This window comes from Scyliorhinus torazame, unplaced genomic scaffold (assembly GCF_047496885.1).
Source record: "Scyliorhinus torazame isolate Kashiwa2021f unplaced genomic scaffold, sScyTor2.1 scaffold_1774, whole genome shotgun sequence".
NCBI classification, from domain to species: Eukaryota; Metazoa; Chordata; class Chondrichthyes; order Carcharhiniformes; family Scyliorhinidae; genus Scyliorhinus; species Scyliorhinus torazame.
Window position 1 is genome coordinate 1,688 of NW_027309501.1, and position 25,011 is coordinate 26,698.

Here is a 25,011-nt window from a genome sequence, read left to right on the forward strand (position 1 = left end):
GAATTTGACATACCTCAAATTAAATTGGAAAATGAGAATGTTCTTAAAAATTGGGATGAATTGTTAAGTTACCTTCCAGAGGAAAAACGAACTGACCTGAAAGAGCTATTGATATCACATGGGCAAGTTTGTGGAGATAAATTGGGAAGTACTAAAATGGCTATACATGATGTAGATGTAGGAAATACCCATAGTGATGGTATCTAAACCAGTCGGTATCCAATGGTTGAGTGTGGACTATAGAAAGGTGAATGCAATTACATGAACGGACTCTTATCCTGTCCCACCATTGAAGCATTGCATGGAGAAAGTGGGACAATCTGCTTTTATTTCCAACTTCCAGACATGGAAGGAACATTTAAATCATCGTATGGAGTTCTTCGATCGACTTCAGGAGGCGGGTTTGGTGATGAACCTAGCCGAAAGTGAATTTGGAGATGCCCAAATCACTTTCGTTGCGGAGTTTCCGTTATCCTCGCGACAAAGGGAAATAATGTGATTTCTTAGCATGAATGACTTTGATCGAATAATTGTGCAAAGGTTTTGTGGCGTGATTACTCCACTGATGGAATTGTTAAATAAACCTAAAAAATGTCAGTGGACAGCGAACTTTCAGCAGGTACTTGACTGTCTGAAAGCTGTGATCACCAATGTTCCTGTATTGGAGAATTGCAAGGTACTCTGTGGTAAGATTGAACTAAAGTATCTGATTCCAAAGAGAAATGCCGAGGAGTAGAGCAATGGATGGATCGTGCAGATAATTTGTTCAAAGAGACTGTTAATCGGGAAGGATTTCGGTTGGAGGAAGATGAACAAAGAAAAATGGACTATATTATTATACTTGTTTGCATGTGTTGTTTTTTCAACAAAAAAAAGGTATATTTACTGTGTACATTCCTTAATTGATGGCGCAAAGGTGAAAAATGAAACCATCTTGAAGCTTTTTCTTGGGGCGGGGGGGGGGGGGGGAGGTGTCATGCAAGAGTGGCTTTAAGAACTGGATGTTTAAGCAATGTACCTTTAAGAAAACAGTGATGTCATAGAGTCGATGGATGTCAGCTCAGGTCAGCCATTTTGCAGGTTTGTAGTTGCAGTTTTATAAAGCACTGTGTGTCTGTGTGTTTCCAGAGAGCTGCAGGTTTTGCAGTTTCGTTTTGCAGTTGGAGGAAGCAGGTTGTGTGTGTATGTGTGTGTCCAGAGAGCTGCAGGAAAAAAAACAAGGTGCTGAAGCTGAAATCCATCAAGCTAATATTTCTCTGCCATTCGACAGAAAAGATAGATATCCTTTAACCTGATGTGATACTGTTTAAAGGTCTTTTGGAAGTTTGAAGAAACATTTTAAGGAATTATTTACTGTTGCAATATTTTCTGAATTATCTTTGAAGTAAGAGGTGTTAAGAGATCCAATGTTTATTGACGATGTTAAGTTGAGTTCATGGAATAAACAGTGTTTTGTGTTTAAAAACCCACGTGTCCATAATTGTAATCCCACACCTAGGGGAAAAAGCCACGTGCTCGGAAAAGGAACAAATCCATTAAAGGGAGACGTTGGTTGAGCTCCATGATACATTTTGGGGTTCTGAAAACACCTCGCCCATAACACGGGCCACGTGCGAAAGTCACCTCAATTGGAGCTGGCGCAATGCTAACTGCTCGGAGGTCACATCAGTTCGGAGGCGTGACTTGCCAGGTCCTTGTTCATTCTGGGAGAAATGACGTATAGATAAGCGGTGTGCTAGTTTTTGGGCTATGCGTGGAATATTTGTGTTGAGATGTGCAATTCATGGAGAATGCGGAAATCTACTCTCAGAATACTGCACAGGAGTTCGGTAATGACAGTGAGAAACAGGCCCACAGCAGATAAAGGACGATTAACCGACAGGTAATGAAGAAACTGTTCAATTAAACATGTGGTTCCATAATTACAAGAAATTAATCTTTCTGGAGTCCCAGACAAAAGCGGGTGCAATGGGCGTCAATGTCAACTCTTTAAATAAAGTTACTGTTATATTTTACTAATGCGGACTACAAGGGAAGAAGATATAAATGGTTCAGATATTTTCCATAACAAGCTCAGGAGACATTCTCTAGAAAGATACAATAAACTGTTGATTCGCCAGGGTATGATCCGTGTTTCAATGGTAGTTGACCGGTAACATTTGAGGCTCACCTTTTCTTTTGATCTTCTTTTCCTGGATTACCGCCATCAGTGCGATCAATTCCATAATTAACACCCCTCCGAGGGTCATGCAGACGGCCAGAGGTATGGAACCTACACCTGCTTGTTCTTAATAATAAGATTACAGAAAGATTTAACACAGACCCAGTCAGCCTTGCAGTCCTTTACTGTTTCCATAAATCCAGAACCACATCTGTTTCAGAAATTAACTACTTGTTAATCCCATCATCAGTAGGAAACACTCTAATATTTACACGAGTTCTAATAACATTATACATACCTGAAGGTGTGGGCTCATGAGAATTCGGTGACAACTGTAGCCCTGTGAAAATATTTTACAAAGATATGAGCTTCAATCGTTGGTGTTTTACTTTTGAAAGAAGTTCCTAAATGCCGAAATCAACTAGTCATGCGCACAGCTCACCAATCAGTGCGACACTTACCGGAACACATCACCCTGGCATCTTCCTTGTGATCACAGTCAGATTGAACGAATGATGAGGAAGGACAGTCGGACAGGTATAATTCACTTCCGGTGCACTTCACCTCATCCAACCAGATAACACCGTCACCCTGGGCGAAAGCGGCACCTCCTTCGGCCAACAGAGCGGAACCACAGGCCAGCTGTCTGCAGACAACACTGGCGTCGGCCATATCCCAGGAATCGTCACAAACCGTGCCCCAAAGCTTATTATACAATATCTCTACTCTACCAGAGCAGTTCGTGTTACCATTAACCAGGCGCAAATGGTATCTCAAATCTGTTAAAGAGAATCAATGATCATCATGTGTGTAGCAGGAGGGGGGAATATTTCAGGTATTCGGTATATCAAATAGCAGGAAGTACCTGATTCTCTAGGGGACGCCATTGAACTGTGGAGCGGCTCCTTCGTTACGTTGGCTCCTGTTGAGAAGAGAAATTTGCTGACTGCTTTGCTTATGTTGATACAATATTGAAATGACATCAGCACATTGAGTTTTGCTGTGTGTTACCTGAACAAACAACACTTGCATCATCCCGGTGACTGCAGCCTGGTTCATCCTGTGAGTCTGACCCACACTGCCAAATGCTCCGCTCATGTGAAGTACACCCCATTTCATTCAGTCGGATAGGACCAGTACCTTCTCCAAACTTCCCAGACCCATACTGAATAGATACGACGCTCCCGCATTGCAGCTGTTTACAGATCACTTCTGCATCACTTCTGCGCAGTATATCCGAGCACACTGTTCCCCAACTCCCATTGTGGAAAATTTCCACTCTCCCCTCGCAGCGGTGATCTCCATTCGCCAATCTCAGTTCCTTGTGTTCTACGAATGAAATAAGAAATATCCGGATTGATAACACTTATCTTCATGCTGCACCGTTCAACACATTCTGAACTGATTATATTCACTAATTGGCGATAATTATTTCAGAAATATAATCGACAACATCCGGAGTCCAAAGATCAACAGGGATTTTGAAGGAGAATGGCATATTTATTAATTCTTATTGCATTCCTTGAAGATGTTACAGAAAAATAGCAATGACATTGACGTGAATTTTCAAAAGGAAGGTAACACATTGTAGAGCCATGACTGAAGACAGAGCATGTAGTGGGGTAATCAGTAGCAGAATGGAGAGAAGACTGATTGCAATGGTGTTCCATATTTAGAAGTCTTACAACACCAGGTTAAAACCCAACAGGTTTTTTTCGAATCGCAGCTCCTTCACCGAAAGCTAGTGAATCGAACCAAACCTGTTGGACTTTAACCTGTTGTTGTAACACTTCTTTCTGTGCCCAGCCCAGTCCAACGCCGGCATCTCCACATCATGGGTTCCATATTTAGATTAACCCTTTGGACTTGGGGAACGGGAAATATAATATCCCGTTGCAGGGGCTGGTTTAGTACACTGGGCTAAATCGCTGGCTTTGAAAGCAGACCAAGGCAGGCCAGCAGCACGGCTCAATTCCCGTACCAGCCTCCCCAAACAGGCGCTGGAATGTGACGACTAGGGGTTTTTCACAGTAACTTCATTTGAAGCCTACTTGTGACAATAAGCGGTTTTCATTTTCATATCCATTTTTTTTAATGACCCTAAATTGCTGGATATATTTAATATAAATAGGGGCTGCTCCTATATATAAAAAATATGTATTGATCTGCAATAAATGACCTGACTACTGGCAGATAAATTTTCCGACCGATCAGTCGAAAGTGGATAATTTTGGGAAATAAATAAATATACCACAGGCCGCTGGGATACTGAGAGTCTGAATGATATGTAGCAGCAAAGATAGCTAATGAGATAGAGGCACTACTCACTTATAAAGAGATGGGGGCTAACGTTGGGATCAGAAATAGGCAATGAATAATTGAATTAGGAAAGTCAGAAAAATCTGCATTGCTTCTCCCAGACCCTCCTGAGCTGGGGAACAAACCAATTACAAGAATTGAGTGGAATCGCACAGCTGTGTTTGAGGTAATCTGAACAAATACATAATGGAAAAGAGAATACCAGGATAGGCATACAGAGCTAGATGGGGATATTGCTGGCTGATTATGGTGAAGAGTACAAATATCACAAACCAGTTGAGTGGAAAGACCCGATTCTGTGGCCTTGTTTGTATGTAATTCAGTGTAATATCATCCATGTCAGGCATCAGCCAATTTGCACATGATGTGGAGATGCCGGTGTTGGACTGGCGTGGTCACAGAACGTAATCTTACAACGCCAGGTTGAAGTCCAACAGGTTTATTTGGAATCACTAGCTTTCGGAGCGTAGCTCCTTCATCAGGTGAGTGAAGAGGTGGGTTGCACAAACACTATATATGCAAGGTCAATGATACAAGATGATGCTTTGAATGCGAGGCTTTGCAGGTCATTAAGTCTCGAGAGGTCCAGACGTGCGACTGGAGAGAGGGTTAACCATAGGTGAAAGAGGTGTGGATTGTCTCATGCCAGGACAGTCCGTCGAATTTCACAAGCTCGGGCCAGATGGTGGGGTGTTAAATGTAGTGAGACATGAATCCAAGGACCGGTTGAGGCCGAACATTGACTGCATCCTTACCTGAACACACGATCATCACATCTTCCTTATGGGAGCAGTCGTGGTTGCCCCACGATGCTGAGGGACATTTCCAGAGAAATGATTCGTTACCGGAACACGTTAGATCGTCCAACCAAACTGGGCCTGAGTCCGTCTCAGAAGAAGCAGGAAGTGACATCGCCAATGCATTTCCACAACCTAGCTGTTTGCAAACCACGTCAGCGTCGGTTAAATTCCAAGAATCATCACAAACTGTGCCCCAGATCTCATTGTAATAAACCTCCAGACGGCCAGCGCATTGGCTTCCACCGCCAGACACTCTTAGCTGCATGTGATCTGGTAGACAATCATACAGGAGGATTAACTTTTACATTTCTAGTAGTCAACTTACCACTCAATGTTTCCCATTGTATACTCTCAGCTCATTCACTGCCTCCAGAATGAAAGTGTCATCACTCTCATTTCCATTCAGGCTTCACACCCTACTCCCATGGTCATACAATTGGGACAAGCACCAGATGTCCCTTTCCTACATCACTCACACGTTTGCTCTCTGTTGCCCTGCTCCGAAGAATGGAAATGCCTCTCTAAGCGCCAGTTTATTGCCCGCAATAATACATTGTCCTGATACCTCTGCCTGTAATAAAGGGTCACATGTATCCTGTTGTCTCAGTTTGCTGTCTGATTTCGCTCCTACGCAGTTCATTTTGTCTGTTGCCTTTAATAAACGTGCGACAGGAATTCAAACCCTCTCGCCATCCCTGTCCCTCTGTATCCTTTCGCTTTGCACTCGCCACTAGAGGCTAAATAACTGCTTTCATAGGACTTGGGCAGTGAGTGTCCGCCATTCGGCCCTTTGAGAATCTTCTGCTGCACATTCCGAGCATGGTTGGTCTGGTTGCAGTCTCAACTTCAGTTTCCTGTCCAGCCAAAGTGCCATCGACAGAACCCCCATAACCGCTGACTCTCTTGTCTATCTAACATCTGTCCAGCTGAGCCTTGCACATGTGCATTGAATCATCCTCCACGGCCTCCTGGGGAAGTGTAGTCCAGATATGAATGACCCACTGAGGAAACAAAAACCCCTCATCCTCAGCTTACATCTCTTAATATTCGGAAATACCCCCTTTATTGACTCTGCAAAAGTTAACTATTTTCTTACCTGAACACAGAACTCCGATGCCGGTGCTGTCATTGAGAGAATAATTGAACAGCGATGAGCTACAGTTCTGGAGATGCGCTTCATTTCCATTACACTGGATATCAATTAACCACACTGATCGTGCACTCGCACCGTCCTTTGAAGAATTGTAAGCTGCGATTCCGTCGCCACAGCCCAGTTGTCTACAGACCACATGAGCATCATTTAGGTCCCAGAGCTTGTCCTGAATTCTGCCCCAGGCTCTATCGTAGTAAATCTCCACTCTCCCATCACACCGGCTTCCCCCATCAGTCAGTCTTAGCGACCAATTTGCATCTACAAAATGAACAATGAGAACAATGGTAAAACCAAAGCCACAATATCCCATTTATTGCATCGACAGTTGGAGACACATACATTTGAAACGCTGCTCCCTCCGGCACAAATCAGAAGTGTTCTGGAATACCTCATGTATGAATGGATGCAACTTCAAGAGATCTCAACAAAGTCGATACTATACAGGATCTCGCAATACACATGAAAACCTATATTTAAACATTCAATCACACACACTCTCTTTCATTGATACAGTGTAGATTTGGTGTGTAGATGTGTATATAATGTCTACAAGATATGCTGAAGGAACTCGCTCAGATATCTTTGACAGCACCCAATATAAGCACATGGGCAGAAGGGGGCGGGAACGACATCACCATTTCCCATTTCCCAGAATTTTCCAGCCATCCCGCTTTGGAAATGCATCATTGGTGTTTGATTGTCGGTGGGTCAAAGAGGACAACCCCCTTCCGAACAGGACTGTGGATGGACAACAGCCACTTGGACGATAGCAGTTTATGAAGACAGCTGACCATCACATTTACTTTATGTGTAAATGAGCTGAGAAACATTTGCCGACAAAGACAACCAAATCCAGATTCATGCAGAAGGGAACATGAACAGCTGATGTATTGCAGGTCATTAAACTTTGAGGTCTTACCCGAGCAGATAACACTGACGTCATTTTCATGTGAGCAGCGAAACTGCTCCTGAGGTGAAACAGAACAATCCCAGAGTAGGGACTCGTCTCCCCGGCATGTGTAGGTTTCTTTCCACACTGGGCCGTTTCCCTTTCCAAAGTGAGCTCCTCCCGGGGTGGCGGTAACTGCTCCGCAGTGAAGGTGCTCGCAGACAACACCGGCTTCTTCTAAACCAAAGTGGACATCACACAGTGTTCCCCACTGCTTTCCCTCTTGAACTTCCAGTCGGCCGGAACATCGGCTATCCCCTGATACCAGTCTGAGATCCTTGTGGTCTAAATATATAGCAGAACGACAATGGTAATATTAACAATTACCCCAAATATCCACAATTTTCAGAGCTGAACTGAAAATAAACTGATTGTTCATTCATCTCTTTACACGTTAAACAAAACACTGGAAATTATTATCTCAAACATGCCCAGCACTAATTGTATAACTATGATTAGTACAATCAGAATTATTGCTACTGCCAGTATTAATGCTCATCTTACTATTAATGCTCATCGTACTACAACTGCAAGGATTGTATCGAACTAGAGAGAGACCATGTCATTGTCCAAATGCTGCGGTCTTCCGCTTCCAGTTCCAAAAAACAGCCTTCACGTTTCCCTGCTTCCGACAAAAATAAGCATTCTGTCCCTCGGAAACAAATGTGTTCTCCATATTTTGTAACGAGTGTGAGGAACATCTCGGTCTTTACCTTTGCTATATTTATCAAAGGATTCAGATTTACCTAAACCATTAAACTCTCTCCAGTTTCTATGCGAGTTCCAAACTGTGATCTGATGCCCATAACACTGCGAATCTATTACAAATCAGCTGCCATTGCTTCTTCTTTCATTTTCCGAACTTTACCTTCATCCAGTGGGTCATTATTCCCGAAAGGATACTAATTTTGAACTATTCCACCAGAATCGCATCACTAAGATTCTCAAATTCTTGTTCAAACTTTCTCGGTTCCAGACTATTCCTGTCGAACCTTAATTTTCGCTAAAGACATCAATAAACTCAAATGGCCACAATACTTCCCAAATGGCCACAATGGAACAAACGAATGGAGAAAATCTCATATTGTAAAACTTTTACAGTAACAATCATACCAATATCAACAAACATTAAAACGACCCTTTGGCAAAATGTATTCAGTCGAAGGTATAAATTGTACTTTAAATAGTTAACAAAGAAAAGGTAAACATTCCAGATTTCTCAGGTCGCTCTTTAAACACATATCTAGAACTCTATCATCCTCCACTGGATTTCAACAATTCTTCCATCCGCAGGATCTGATCTTCAAGCAGCTTACATCAACCCAAATGTAGATACCCATATCAGCATTAATGTAAACTTCGGCAGAGCCACTTTCATTCAGGTCATGACAGTCCTGGTAGTATGGCGTTCCCACGGGAACCATCGGCTGAACACTCAATAATACTCTGATACACAATGTATTAAATTCGCCGTCAAAAAAGTAACACTCTTTCACCATGCACACCGTGTTCTGACCACAGGCTGACATGTTCTCCCTCAATTAGCTTATTTCCCCCTGGAAAACCACGAGACTTCTGCAAAGGCGGATTCCACACCTTCCAAATCCAATGAAACCTGTCCCAGCTACCTAGCCTATTGCCCTCTTTTTCGGCTAGAAACAGTCTAAAACATGAGATACAGGCTTTGAAAACAGTCATCACAGGATAGTTGTTGTCATTCACTTTGCAAAAAATATCAACCTTGTTCCCAATGCATTACAAAATCTAACTCATCGGCCTGAACTGGAAGCTTGTGCAGAAATACCATTTCAAGTTCATCCGCAACAATCGATTTTGCATCTTCTCACCTTTAACGGTTGGCCAGAGATTCAATACCCAGTCTGCCTTGAATGAGTTAGTTGAAAGCAGTGTGATATTAATGACAGTGGCTTCTGTCCGTTTAATTTATGGGGCAGGAAGAAAAACAAGGTATCTCTACATTTAAACTATCAGTGACACCTGTTCTCAAGTGGATGTATAGGTGTTGTCATTTTCATTTGTCAATTCCCTTTCTTAAGGTGGAAATGTATCTAATCTATTACTATCTGTCTTGCTGCGGCCGTGTAGATTTTGTGGACCAAACTGGTTTGTTCCTCTAACTATTTGAGGTTGTACCTGAACAGATTACTCCAACGTCCTGCTGGTGTCCACATCCAGGTGGTCCGATAACAGGACCTGGTCCTTGCCCAAAATGAGAGTTCAGCGGCGCTGCTACTCCAGAGCCACAGTCTAGCTCCTTACAAACAACGTCCGCATCCAATGATGACCAGGAGAACTCGTCACCCCAAACTGTGGACCAGGATCCACTTGAGTAAATCTCCAGTCGTCCTGCGCAAGGACTGCTTCCATTCACCAGTCTGAGCTTGTCGCTTCCTGAGAAATACGTTTCAATACACAGTGATCAATGTAAGACGCTTTATCATGAAAACGAGTTGCGAAATTTTATACAACCTCATCAACAGTCTCAGGCCCCAGTCAGGTGACATCCCTTAAACACTGTGAGGGAAAGCGCGGATGGTATATATTTCTAACTGCCCAGGTATCTCATAAACGTTTAGGTAAAGATGTTTACATCTATTTTTTGGTTTTAATTTCAAAATCTAGTTCTCACAACATTGTGAAGAATAAATGTCCATGAGCTTAACTATATGTGACATGTCTCTGTTGTGGGGGTAGTGTATGTTACCTTTGGCACAGAGGCGGCACTGTTTTGGCCTGAGGTGATTATTCGAATAATAATAATAACTGTAATAATAAGCTTTATTAGTGTCACAAGTAGGCTTACATTAACGTTTTATTCTTTATAAATTTAGAGTACACAAATCATTTTTTTCCATTTAAGGGGAAATGTGGCGTGACCAATCCATCTACCCTGCACATATTTGGGATGTGGAGGCGAAACCCACCTAGCCCGGGGAGAATGTGCGAACTCCTCACAGTCAGTGACCCAGAGCCGGGATCGAACCTGGGACCACGGCGCCGTGAGGCAGCAATGCAACACCGTGCTGGCCAGCTTACATTAACAGTGCAATAATGTAATCCTTTTAGAATTGCTGTTTTAATATCAAACTGTCAGAATGGGTGGAAGATACAGGCTTCAGGCCCCCATTATGTAGCTGTCTTTCTTAGTGTCCACATTAACCATGGATCCATTCCACATTCCCTATCGGGCCTCAAATAGCTCCATCTCAGTCCCAGCTTCACAATCTCTCTCAAAAGTCAGACCTCGCGGCGAGCTGTCTGCGCAGACGCAGAGCCAGCAGGATGGCGCATGCCCGGTAGTGGCTGCTGGATTTGAGAATTGAGGTTGGAACATTTCCAACAGATTAGGTCATTCACTGCAACATGAGGCTGAATCTCAATGGAAGCGTATTCTCTCTTCATTGTTAACTTAAGCAGCATTAGAAACGCACAGCTTTCGGTGGAGGCATTTATTCAGTTATCTACTTCTGATATGCATTAAATAAACCGTGATCCTGAAATTAATCAAATGTTATGCATCACAGGAGAAGTCCGGAATTATTTTCATCTCACTTTCCAGATTATTTCACTTAAGCTTTTTCAGAAAACCACAAGAGCCGGTGGGTAATGAGAGGCAGCAGGAGGATTTTTACCTGAGCAGATGACACCGGCATCATCAGAGTGTGAATTTTCGGCCTCGTGATCCCATCGATCTGAAGCACACTGTGACAGGGCGGTCTCGGTCCCGGTGCACTCGACATTCCCTGTCACATGTGTCCCGTTTCCTTTCCCAAAGTGAGCCTTGCCCAACGCAGAGAGCGCTGTCCCGCAGTCCAGCTCCCGACACACAATAGCGGCATCCCGCATGTCCCAATTGGAATCCAGCACAGTCCCCCACTGACCCCTGTAGTGAATCTCCACTCTCCCAGAGCATGGACTGCCCCCATCCACCAGTCTCAGTGTTTGTAACTCTATAAAATACCAGAAATAATATCAAGAGTATCATGTGCATGCAACCCTCAGCCTCCCATTCGCCAGATAAAGGGGGAGGGGGATTTTCTAACACTGGATTGTCTCCAGACCCGAACAAAACCCAGAGAAAAGTTTACACATGGTAAAAGGGAAAGAGACTTAATGTTAAATGGTGCAAGTGAGCAGGGAAACTGGATTCAGAGGAGAGTTTCACCATCACAGCAACTCCAATGGGATCGAGTAGGTGACATTTTCAGCATATATTTAAACTTATAGAGGTCGGAGGTTGCACAGGCTATTGTCCATGGTGTTCAGACATGATTGGTCCAAAACTGTGGGATCTAGTCCCAGGACCGTTCAGGAGAGATGACATCGCAGCACATACATGCCGGTCTGGTTGTTCATCTGATCTCGATATCACTGCTGATTGGTCAGGTAGAACATGGAGACCGGCAGCAGTGGGGGTGGAGCTGATTCTTCACACTCTGATATTGACTGTGCTGAGTTGTGATCTCTGCGAATGAGGTCAGCAGCAGTCTGTCAGCTGGAGTGAAAGATCATTCGGGATAGTGCACGGGGCACTCTGCCTTTCTGATTGTTAAGCGCACAACAGGTTAATCTGTGATCTAAAAGACATTGAGAATGTATCCCAGACTTCATAGTTAATGGGGTGGATTAATCATTTCCATAGTAGAAAACATGAAAATGGAGTGATTACCTGCTGGAATAGTCCGATTGTCCCCAGGCCTTCCTGAAATGAGAATTTCAGAAATAGAGTTCAGTGAGACAGACAATCAATGTCAGAACAATAGTCTATATATAACAATCTGTGAGATAATAATTCCTGTCATTTTCTGGGAAAATGGATATCGGGATCTGTGATTTTAATAGCTTTACATTCCTTATAATGCCTCAAATACAATTTCTGCAGCAATCCAATATTGTTAACCGACTGAAATGTAACCAGATTAATATCATCTGTACACAGGGAGACCTGGGTACACCGTGCCCTTGTGGGTGATCGTCATCGGGCTCCATTATAACCAATGTGACGGTGCTTGCGGTCATTGTTCTCCACTTGTCGGAGTTTCCAGTGAAACAGCACAGAAATAACGTCATTTCCTCAACTGTTAACGTGTCCCTAATTAATACTCAGTGTCCCACTTCTCGTTAGTCTGCCGTCACACATTTATTTAACACTGAACAGGGGGCGGCACGGTGGCGCAGTGGTTCGCACTGCTGCCTGACGGCACCGAGGACCCTGGTTTGAAACCGGGCCAGGGTAACTGTCCGTCTGGAGTTTGCAAATTATCCCCGTTCCTGCGTGAGTCTCACCTCCACAACCCAAAAATGTGGAGGATAGTTGAATTGGCCACGCTAAATTGCCCCTTAAATTGAAAACAATAATTGGGTGCTGTAAATTTTAGGAAAATAGAAAATACAACACTGAACAAACTATTTAGACTATTTCAGTTCAGTGAAATATCTCACCTGGCGGCTGGACAACACTTGTACTGAAAAACATCTGTGACTGAAATGTGTGTTTGCCCGTGTTCAGTCGGCAGTAGATAAAGTTGTCACTGGTGCTTTTCACAAATTTAACGTTCATCCCACACTACAATGCATTTCAATCTAAGACCGCACTCTACTTCTTCCAGCCGCGGTGTGAAATGATTAGAATTGAAATTCTAGACTGTTAAGTTGTACAAGTGCCGTTGGCAACACAATATCTGTCGATTCATTTGTAAATTTCATTTTGCTGCAACTCTCAATACGGAATGCAAACTCTATTTAATTAGATGGCAGCTTTTTTGCACTCTTATTCTCACGCGGGAATGATGTTACTCTCAGCCCTAGCTCAGTTACAGTATTGTCATTCCTGCGATTAAAAATCTAGGTTTTATTTTTAAATTTAGGGCACCAAACTCTATTTTTCCCATTTAAGTGGCAATTTGACATGGCCAATCGACCCACCGTGCACATCTTGCGGTTGTGGGGGTGAGACTCGCAGACACTGGAGAATGTGCAACCTCCAGACAGACAGTGGCCCAGAGCCGATATCGAACCTGGGACATCGGCTCCGTGAGGCAGCAGTGCTAACCACTGACTAACCATGCCGCCACTGTACAAACTCTGCGTTGACCCTCCAGCGCATTGTTCCTGCATCAGAACATAGGATTTAAGAACTGGGTCAGTATACGGATATTCGGCCCTGGAGCCTCCTTTTTTCAGGAAGACCATGGCTGATCGGCTTGTAGTCTGAACTCTATCGCGCCGTTTGAGCGCAATAACCCTTCGCAGCCTTGTGTGTCACAAATCTATCTAAACCAGACTTGAATAGTTTTAAGCGTCCAGCCTCCCAGTAATTTCATGGGGAGAGAATTCCACACTCTGCTGGCCCTATGAAATAAATAATACATAATAGCCTGCATTGATCGCTTGATATCTTATTCTGAAACTGTGTCCTCGAGTTCTAGAATCGCTCACAAGTGGAATCATCCTCCGGGTCTGGACACAGCCAAGTCCCCTCAAGTTCTTTATTTCAGTAATATCACCTGTCTTTTTTCTAACCTACAATGTGTATAGGCCAAACCTGTTCAATCTATCTGAAAAGAGAAGCCCTTCACACCAGGAATGAGTGCAGTGAACGTTATCTGACACAATTCTAGCACAATTAAATCAGTACTGAACTAAGATGACCAAAAATATGCACAATATATCAAATGTGGTGTGATCAATGCCCTGTACAGCAGTTTTAAAACTACCCTACTGTTATATTCTCTTCCTCCTGCAGTAAAAGCCAACGTTGTATTTACATTAAGAATCACTTGTATCCCAGTTCTTTTTTCAAAATTTACAAGAGCCAATAATTTTCCTTTTTTTTTCTTTTCCAATTAAGTGGCAATTTAGCATCGCCCATCCACCTAACCAGCACACCATTGAGTTGTGGGGGTGAACCCCACTGAGACATAGGGAGAATGTGCAATCTCCACACGGGGTTGTATTTCAATTATAACTTATTGTGGTTCATATACAAGGGTATCCAGATCCATCTGCACCTCCGGCTTCGGATATTTCTCTCTCTGTGTGCTTCCAGTAGGGGATGCTATCATTTGGATTAAATTCTAATCAGCGGCTCCGACATCCCTTCTAGGTGCCCGATATCGAGAAGCAGCCTTGCTGCACTGGCGAGTATGTATCCCTCAAACAACATCAAACATCGGATTAATTCGCTCACCTGGGAAAGCGATGAGGTTTGCCATTTCTAACTTCTCATGTATCTTGTGGAAAGTGTTTATTAAGATATCCATTGATTTTCTTGTTTTTAATTTGATAACTTACTGCAGGTACCAGAAAATAATCGGCATTGAGAAGGTAAAGTGTCAAACTGGCTCAAGGAGAGGACATGTCTATTCCGTGAGGGTAGGTTCGGGGTTTAGCTAAAGCACGGAATGGGATCGCCAGAATAACAAATGAGAACAGTTAACTCCAACCTCCAGATCCCAAACAATCAGATTCTGCAAATTGAATTAGATTATTGAATAGCTGAATAATTTACGATGGAAGCATTGAGAAATCTAGGAGAGGAAAATTTGTTCAACGCCCTTTGCTGGAAATTAACGACCAAATCCAGATGTTTTTCACTGACATCTGCAAAGCACAGTCATTTACTACAATTAATCTACTGTTTTGTTGATCGAGAGCGAACTATTCGGCGGGATTTTAAGACATTGTCTCACTGTTTGTCGAGAAGGTCCATATGATTGTGTATAATCCTGATGTTCTCACTCGATGAACAGGGGTGAAAACATTTTTAAGAATGGATATCGACATTTTCGATCTTGCTTTGCAGCTTGCGCCGTTAATACCCATAGCAACCCCTACTCATGCTTCATTCCGCCATTGGCCTGAGGAAGCTGCCGCCTCATTCCCAGCTTCACAATTCCTCTCATCTATCAGACCTCGCGGCAAGCAGTCTGCTCAGACGCAGAGCCAGCAGGATGGCGCATGCCCGGTAGTGGCTGCTGGTTTTGTGAATGGAGATTGTGACATTTCCAACAGTTTAGCTTATTCGCTGAAGCTTGAGGCTGAATATCAATGGAAACTGCTTCTGCTTTCATTGTAAATATAAATGAAAATGTAAATGGCCTTACACTCATCCCTCGAGCATCTCGACAACAAGGACTCCCACATAAAACGCCTATTTTGGATTACAGCTCCGCCTTAAACACCAAAATCCCAGCCAAGCTCATATCGAAGCTCCAAAACCTCGCACTTGGCTCCTCACTCTGCAACTGGATCCTCGACTTTCTAACCCACAGACCACAATCAGTAAGAATAAACAACAGCACCTCGTCCACGGCAGGCCTCAATACCGGAGCCCCGCAAGGCTGAGTACTTAGCCCCGTACTATACTCCCTGTACACACACGATTGCGTGTCAAAAGTTGGTTCCAACTCCATCTGCAAGTTTGCTGACGATACGACCATAGTGGGCCGGATCTCGAACAACGACGAATTAGAATACAGGCGGGAGATAGAGAACCTAGTGGAGTGGTGAAACGACAACAATATATACCTCAATACCGGCAAAATAAAGAGTTAGTCTCTGACTTCAGGAAGAGAAGTATTTTAAACACCCCTGTCAGCATTAACGGGGCCGAGGTGGAGATGGTTAACAGCTTCAAATTCCTAGGGGTGTACATCGCCAAGATACTCTCCATGTCCACCCACGTCGACGTTAGCAACAAGAAAGCACAACAGCGCCCATAGTTCCTCAGTAAGCTAAGGAAATTCGGCATGTCCACACTGACTCTCACCCAACTTTTACAGATGCACCATAGAAAGCATCCTATCGGGCTGCATCACAGCCTGGTATGGCAACTGCTCGGCCCAGGACCGCAAGAAACTTCAGAGAGTCGTGAACACCGCCCAGTCTATCAGACGAACCTACCTCCCATCCATTGACGCCATCTACACCTCCCGCTGCCTGGGGAAAGCGGGCAGCATAATCACAGACGCCTCCCACGCGGCTTTCTCACACTTCCAACTTCTTCCATCGGGCAGGAGATACAGAAGTCTGAGAACGCGCACGAACATATTTAAAAACAGCCTCTTGCCCGTTGTTACCAGACTCAGAAACGACCCTCTTATGGACTGCCCTCATTAACACTACACCCTGTATGCTTCACCCGATGCCGGTGACTATGTATTCACATTGTGTACCTTGTGTCGCCCCATTATGTATTTTCTTTTTATTTTATTTTATTTTCATGTACTAAATGATCTGTTTGAGCTGCTCGCTGAAAAATACTTTTCACTGTACCTCGGTGCACGTGACAATAAACAAATCCAAATCCAAAAATGCATCAGAAACGAACTACTTTTGGTGGAGCCGTTTACTAAATGCAATACAGGGGATGCAAAATAAACCACACCGCGATCCTGACATTCAAATAATGTGAATAATCACTGGTGAATTATGGAATTATTATCATCGCACTTGAACAATTTATTCACTTCCATCTTTTTGGGAAACGATGAGATCCGACGGGTAATGAGAGGCAGCAGGAGGATTTTTACCTGAGCAGATGACTCCGGCATCAAAGGAGTGTGAATATCCCGTATAGTGATTCCATGAAGCTGATGGACACTGTGACAGGGCGCTTTCCGTCCCGCTGCACCCAAATCTCCCTGTCACAAGAAATCCGTTTCCGTCCCCAAACTGAGCCTTGCCCAACGCAGAGAGCGCCGTCCCGCAGTCCAGCTCCCGACACACAACAGCGGCATCCCGCATGTCCCAATTGGAATCCTGCACAGTCCCCCACTGGCCCCTGTAGTAAAGCTCCACTCTCCCAGAGCATGGACTGCCGCCATCCACCAGTCTCAGTGTTTGTAGCTCTGTAAAATACCAGAAATACTATCAAGGATAACAGTGCACAAAACTCGTAGCCTCTCAGCGCACGGCCCGTCCCCATTCGCCAGATAAAGGGGGAGGGGTCATAGGGAACATTGGATTATGTGCAGACCCGTATATAACCTAGAGTCAATATTACACATGGTACAAGGCAAAGAGACATAATGTTCAGCCTTGTAAGTGAGCAGGGATACTGGATTCAGGGGGACATTTCCACCATCCAAGCTATGGGCAGCACAGAGGTTAGCACTGTGGCTTCGCAGCGCCAGAGTTGCACGATCGATTCCAGGCTTGGGTCACAGTCTGTGCGGAGTCTGCACGTTCTCCCTGTGCCTGCGCGGGTTTCCTCCGGGAGCTCCGGTTTCCACCCAAAAGTCCCGAAAGACGTGTTTTTCAGGTGAATTGGACATTCTGTATTCTCCCTCTGTGTACCCGAACAAGCGCGGGAATGTGGAACATGGAGAGCGGAAGCAGTGTGAGTGGAGCCGATTCTTCACACTCTGATCTTCACTATGCTGAGTTGTGACCTCTGTGACTGGAGACAGCAGCAGACAGCTGGAGTGAAAGACTGTCCGCGGGACACTCTCACTTCTGATTGATAAACGGGCACAGGGTAATCTGTGATCAAAAAGACCTTCAGATGGGGAGCTAGTCTCCATATTTAATAGCTGGCAGAGCGCACAGAGGTAGAAGGTAATCTGAAAGTAAAGGGCGATTACCTGATGCGGGAGTCTGACTGTCCCCGGGGCTGCCTGAAATGAGACGTTGAGAATTAGACTGCGCTAAGCACAAATAAATGAAACTGTCAGAAATTGCAGATCACAAATGGTGCGGGAATCCCCGTTACAACAGAAAGAATGTCTTCCAGGCACTCATGCGATGGAAGTACCCCGGAAACAATCAGGTTTTAACATGGCTTAATAGGGCAACATGTACAAAAGACTGAAAGCATATTGCAGTGTAGCACAGTGGTTAGTACTGCTGCCTCACAGGGCCAGGGACCCGGGTTCAATTCGACCTCGGGTGACTGTCTGTGTGACGTTTGCAGTTTCTCCCCGTGTCTGCAAATGAAGCCTCTCCTTTCTCCGCATCCTGTCCAACTCAGACCGGGCCAGAACTGTAAAGTTCGAGAGGTTCCCAATACCTTTGATCGGCAGCTCAGCAAGACATTCCCCTTCTTTCGGTTCTACGTGTCGTAAAGCGGGAATTTTTAAAAGTACAGCCACTTTGAGAAGCCAGAGAGAAGGTAAACGTTTCAGTTAAGTGGATCGGCTGTGGGCTGTGGACTGCGGGTATAGTGGGTCATGTGGTCAGGAAGTTTCCGGTTGTCTGTGGGAGAGTAGACATTTGGGGTGTTCAGATGATCGATCAGTGCGATATGGTCAGCGTAGACCGGGCATTAGGTCCTGGATGGTCAGTGGGAGGTGGTAGGAGGGTTCGGGTGGGCAGTGGGCGTCGGGTGGAAACTAAGGAATTGTCAGTGAGTAAAGGGTTCAATGTGGGGCTCTTTCCACGGGTCGTGGGGTTACTCGGAGGCAGCGGTGTGGATTGAAGGTCCTGTGGGGCTGAAAGGAGTGTGGGGATCGTGTCCTGGGGTCTGGATTGATCAGTCTTCCCTAACGTGCCTCATCATTTGACGTCTTAATGATGTTCGATCAATGATCTTCTCCTTTAATGGACAAGCTCTGCATGTTAGTGCAGAATGCCATAACTATGTTACACAGAAGTAAAGGATCATAAAATGTAAGAGCAACAAATGGCCAATCGGCAGTTGCAACCTGCTTTGCCAGTGAATAACATTATGGTGGTCTCAACTCCACTTTGCTATCTAATGCCATAACTCTTACCTCGTGCGTCTATCAAAAACTTGCCTAAATCAACCTTAACTTAATTTAATGACCCAGCATCCACTATTTTCGTGGGAAGTGAATTCTACCTTGTTTCACCCTTTGAGGTGAAAACAATCTCTTCATGCAGCACGGTAGCACAGTGGTTAGCACAATTGCTTCACAGCTCCTGGTCCCAGGTTCGATTCCGGCTTGGGTCACTGTCAGTGCGGAATCTGCACGTTCTCCCCGTGAGTGCGTGGGTTTCCTCCGGGTGCTCCGGTTTCCTCCCACAGTCCAAAGATGTGCAGGGTAGGTGGATTGGCCATGGTAAATTGCCCTTAGACTCCAAAGTTTCCATTGGTTTTGGGTGGGGTTACTGGGTTATGGGGATAGGGTGGAGATGTGGGCCTGGGTTGGGTGCTCATTCTAAGAGCCGGTGCAGACTCGATGGGCCGAATGGCTTCTTTCTGTACTGTACATTCTATGATTCTATGTTTCTATGATCTATGCTTTACATGTGAATCCGTTATTCTGAAACTGTGTCCCGTAGTCCCCTCTGCCAAGTGGAAACATTCTTCAATTTGATCAAACCCCTCACGATCGTATATGTTTCAATATGTTTCAGTTATATTATCTCTCATTCTTATGAACTCCAATGGGTACAGGGCATGTTCAACCTTTTTAAATCAAATAATCTATTCATCCTTGAACTGTATCCAGCAAACCTGCTATGAACAGATTCGAACACAATGCTACCATTTTTCAAATACGGAGGCCAACACGTTGCACATTACACGAGATGTGGACACACCAAGGCACTGAACAAGTGCAATAAAGCTACATTCATATTCCATTCACGTTGCAAGGGGGGCAGCATGGTGGCGCAACTGGTTAGCACGGTTTCCTCACAGCGCCGAGGTCCCAGGTTCGATTAGGGCTCTGTATCACTATCCGTGTGGTGTTTACACATTCTCCCCGTGTTTGCGTGGGTTTCGACCCCACAATCTGAAATATGTGTAGGATAGGTGGTTTGGCCACGCTAAATTGTCCCTTAATTGGGAAAAATGAATTGGATACTCTAAATTTCTTTTTAAAAACTTAAATAAATCACTGCAAGGGGGGGGGGCAACATTCTATTCCCTCCTTATTTCCCAGTAGCTTCCAATTACACAAGTGCGGAATCACGCTGGTCAAAACGTTCTGTAACATATTTTCATTTAATTCTTATAGTGCTTTTACACCCTTCCTGCTAAAGTGGCAACATTGTAATCTATCTGTCAAATGTGTGCCCACACATCTTGCCTGAATGCATTTTTTAAGTATCGACTTGCACTTGTCAACTTGGCTCTTCTAGATGTGTTGGCGCCATACATCATGTCCCTCCATCCAAATCATTGATGTCGATGTCAAATAGTTGACTCCCCAGCACTGATTCCTTTTGGACTTCTCTTATCAAAACTTGCCAATCTGATATATACCCATTTTTCTGTAGTGAGTCAATCCACGGCCATGCTGGCAATGTACATAGATATGCAGCAGGAACCGTCACTTGAGGCCCATCAAGAATCGGTATTACCGTCTGAAAGAACACTCTAGTCAACACAAACTCGTTATCACCATGTGGACTTTGTGATTGTCCATTAACGGTTACAAAAAAGAACATGACCATGCTCATTATTATTAAAGCATGGTCATGTTCTTTTGTGTAACCGTGAGTGGATAATCACAAAGTCCAGATAGCGATAACGAGACAACGAGAATCCGTATTGGCCGTCTGCAAGAACACTCAAGTCAACAAACTCAACTCAACACAAACTCGTTATCGCTAGCTGGACTTTGTGATTGTCCATTCACGGTTGCACAAAAGAGCATGACCATGATTTGAATATGTAACAAACTTCCAGACACAGATTATCAATATGCAGCAGGACGAAGGACAGACAAAAGAAGCCATCAGACTCCATAATGAACTGATGGCTCGTCCGATGAAGGTGTTTCAGAGGACAATGAATCTTGCTTGAACCACCATGGATAAACAGGAGTATCCTGATTTTACCATTGACAAGGTGGGATCTTAATGTGACAATGGTTAGTTGTGGGCTTATACCTATGACGAAATGCTCGCAGACCAGTATAAATAAAGAAACATCACAACACATCTTTAGCGATTACCGAGGAGTGCCCCAGATACACCCATCACAAGGAGATGGGACTCTGAGTTTCGGAACCCAGAGACACATCCACATCAAATGACCGTAGCCAGGCTAGCCTCCTTCACTAGATGCGGGTAAAACCTGAAGCTCAGCTGTGAGTCCGAGTCATGCTTCGTGGCGTGAGAGAATTGTGAGTAAAATTGTGTTAATCCGTGAACCTGTTTTGTCATTTGTTGATCTTGCAAACAAGGTACCTGGGTAAAACTTTTGATTAATACACTGGTCGAAGTATTTGAGGTTTTACAACAAATCCTTTATTCATGCTATCATGGTTCCCATGCTCTAAGTGATCTTATCTTATGGGTAGCCATTGATGTGCCATGTCATCAAATGCCTTGTGGACATTCAAGAACACCACATTTATCCTTCTTACTTGATATTTTCTCAAACAACTGAATTAGTTTTCCCTTTGATACACCTATGTTGACTGTGACTGACCAAATTATGTTATCAGTATCTTGCAATAAATTTCTTGTTAATATACTCTACCAATGTTTCTGAAAGTCAGTAGGATAACTAATCTGTAGTTTCCTCTGGTCTGTCTCCCGACTTCCTTGAGGAAAGAGTTAACACCGGGACCACCCAGAATCGAAGTAACGTTGGAAGAGTCTACTTAAAGCATAGAATTTCTCTGAACCATATTTCACAGATGCAAGCCATCTGGCTCTGGGGACTTGCCAGCTTTTAGATCCACTATTTCCCCCAGAACTCTTTCCTACTGACAATGATTGCTTTATGTTTGTGCCATCGTCTTGATTTCCTGGTAACTCTTCAAAGTTGTCCAAGTTTTCTGCAATGAAGGCAGACATAATATACCTGAACAAAGACTCGGACGTTTTCCTGTTTTTCACGATAAACCTCCAATACACATCGTAAATGCCCAGCACTAACTTTAGTTAAAGTAATGCAGATTCTGAGCAAGTTTTTCCTCCATCTGTATTTTCTATTTTGGTGTCATTTTCTGTGTCTTTAAATCTGGTGGTGTGGGGCGTGGGGGGGGGGGGGGGGGGCGGGGAGAGTGGCTGTCTGGGGAATTGTACATGGAAAACAGGAAAATGGCGGAGACTTTGAACGGGTATATTATGTTTGCCTTCACTTCGGAAGACTTTAAAAAACTTTCCAAAGATAAGACATCTGATGCATCTTCTGACCGAACCCTAATATTTCAGATTTGTACAGTGGCCTTTTCAATTTTATACTCTTCTTAACTCGCTTATTCAACCACGAAAGATGCATGTTTCTCAAAGAGTATTTCTTTCTCACTATGATAAACATTTATGAAAGTTGTTAAATATCTCTTTCAAAGTCTACCGCTGTATCACGTTTGAAAATAGTTTCCCAATTCGGTTCCGCTGGATCTGTTTTCAAACCGTTATAATAATCCTTATTCGGATTAGAATCATGAGCCTCAGAGTCACGCCTTTCCCCTTCAGACTGAACAGGAAACTGTCTACTATTCTGACCCCTGTTGCCAAGAGGCTTCTTTAGTTCGAGGTTCGTTGTTGTTGCTCCCTTGTTACTCAACACCAAGTATAGGATATCCGGCTCTCTGTTTGGCTCTAGTGCATATTACTCTCAAAAATGGTCCTGCATACACTGTATGAACTCGCCTTTCCGGCTATATTGGTCAATTTGATTCGCCAATACCATGTGTAGATACAACTCAACAATGATTATTGTGGTACATTCCTTCAACGTCCCATTTACCTCTTCCTGGAAACCATGGCATACCCGTAACTACTGTTAGGGGGCTGTATAGAACCCTGCAAGTTGCTTTCAATTATTTTCTCTACCTAAACAGATTCTGCATCTTGCTCTTTCGACAAAACGTCTTCTTTCACTGCTGTACTAATGCGATTTTAATTAACAGTGTATAGCCACCATATTTTCCGACCTTCCTGTCATTCTAAAATATCCATCACACTTCGATGTTCAGCTCCCAGTCTTGATCAACTTTCAACTGTCTCTATAATGGCTGCCATGTCACATATATTTATTTCTATCTGTGCCTTCAATTTATCCAAGTTGTTTTGAGTGCTGCGTGCATTCACAAACAGAGACATTAATTCAGCATAGTTATTAATTTATGTAATTTCTGGCCGTATCTGTTGGTAACTCTGACGTGTGTACATTCTGTTGTTCCTGCCACATTCTGGGTATCATGACACAAATTAGTACTCTGCTCTCTTAACTCGTTTCTTCCATTTGGTTTAGGGCATCTGCGCTCGCATAATCCCCTCACATCACGATTTCGTTTCAAGCTCGCAGCTGCATCAGGTATAGGACTAGGCCAGGGGACTGAAGTTAGCGCAGTTCAGACGAACACCACCCCAGTAGTTCAGCTCCCACTTCCTCAGTCGTGGTACCAGTAACCACATATCCATCTCCCTGAACTCATTTAGCCTACACCAGTTCGTTGAAGACTCATGTAACAATCTAAAGATAATTATCTCACTGGATTCACACCCTCGACTGCAGAGAACTGACTCTCGCCTTCTGACTGTACTGGGCTCAGATACCACAATATTCCTTTCAAATTTCGAATGGCTTCCTTTACCACAATGCTGCAGTCCACCACGCTGCAACCCATGCTTTAATCGTTACATGATGTGGAGATGCCTGCGTTGGACTGGCGTGGGCGCAGTACGAGATATTACAACAGTAGGTTGAAGAACGACAGGTTTATTTGGAATCACCAGCTTTCGGAGGGTAGCTCCTTCATCAGGTGAGTCAGGCGGCAAGAACCTCGATGCTGTGAGACAATTCCAAGGGCCACTTCGAAACCAAGGGTCCTAACTGCCTCTCTCGTAGTCACACTATCCTGTCCCTGATCCCTGGCCGAATTAAAATACCCTATCCTAATTGGTGTGACTGCCACCTAAAATGAAGCGTCTGGGTAACTCGCCCTTCCCAGTATCTGCACCTCGGCCTCCAGACCAAACCTGACCTGCACCAAATCCCCCCCCCCCCCCCCCCCCCACCGGCATTTATTCCCGGAGATCTTCAGGTGTTTTATATGCCCAGCATTGTCTAACGTGTTTGCAGCGAATCCCGAATCATCTCCAATTCCCCGACCATTGATCTCCTTCTGTCCTGGTGTCCGTAGTATAAATTGCATGTGACCATTGTATGCCTTCTGGAATCTCAGCTGTCTTTGTCAACTGTCTCTGATATCAGTCACCATCCTGAAATGCCCCCTTGCCTTCATTTCAGTGAAAGACCAGCCCGAATAATGTTGCAATATTTTTTCCAAAATGTTCATAATCTGAATGATATGAAGGTTGTGTGCCTCTGCTTCAAACCATTCAGTCTTTTCCCATCGTCTTCCTGTGTATACCTTGTTAGTCCGTTAACCCTTCAGATGAATCACACTGACATTATCCCTGTCACTGTGGACTTTCTGCAAATAATTCAGTGCTTGTAGAAGTAATTTCTCCTCCACCTTATCTGGATAACTAGAGACGACCAATTAATTCCGGTCTCGCCAACGCTGCTTACCTCACGGAAATTATCAACAAAAATCTATAACTGAGGTTTCAATTCTCGCCTCTTCATCTGGACGTTTTCCTAGTAACTCAGAGAGATGTTCAGATATTGTCCTTTCTCAGAACTTGCTGCTTTCGCATTTATCTACACACCTATTTTCTCAATTTTCTTCCATTTTTAGCCCGCTGTCGTTGCTGTGTGGTCAAAGTGTGA

General features: G+C 44.1%; 1 protein-coding gene across 1 annotated transcript; it reads right to left on the minus strand.

The window, feature by feature from the left end:
- Nucleotides 1-2,170: 2,170 nt before the first annotated feature.
- LOC140407669 (scavenger receptor cysteine-rich domain-containing protein DMBT1-like) lies at nt 2,171-11,249 on the minus strand (the record flags this gene model as incomplete). The annotated part of the gene is made up of 9 exons (XM_072494997.1): nt 11,036-11,249; nt 9,537-9,794; nt 6,377-6,691; nt 5,326-5,550; nt 3,173-3,490; nt 3,027-3,083; nt 2,623-2,940; nt 2,460-2,501; nt 2,171-2,287 (listed from the first exon to the last, which is right to left on the minus strand). Coding segments are annotated over exons 1-9 (1,864 nt in total), but the record flags the coding sequence as incomplete, so codon positions are not given.
- Nucleotides 11,250-25,011: the final 13,762 nt, after the last annotated feature.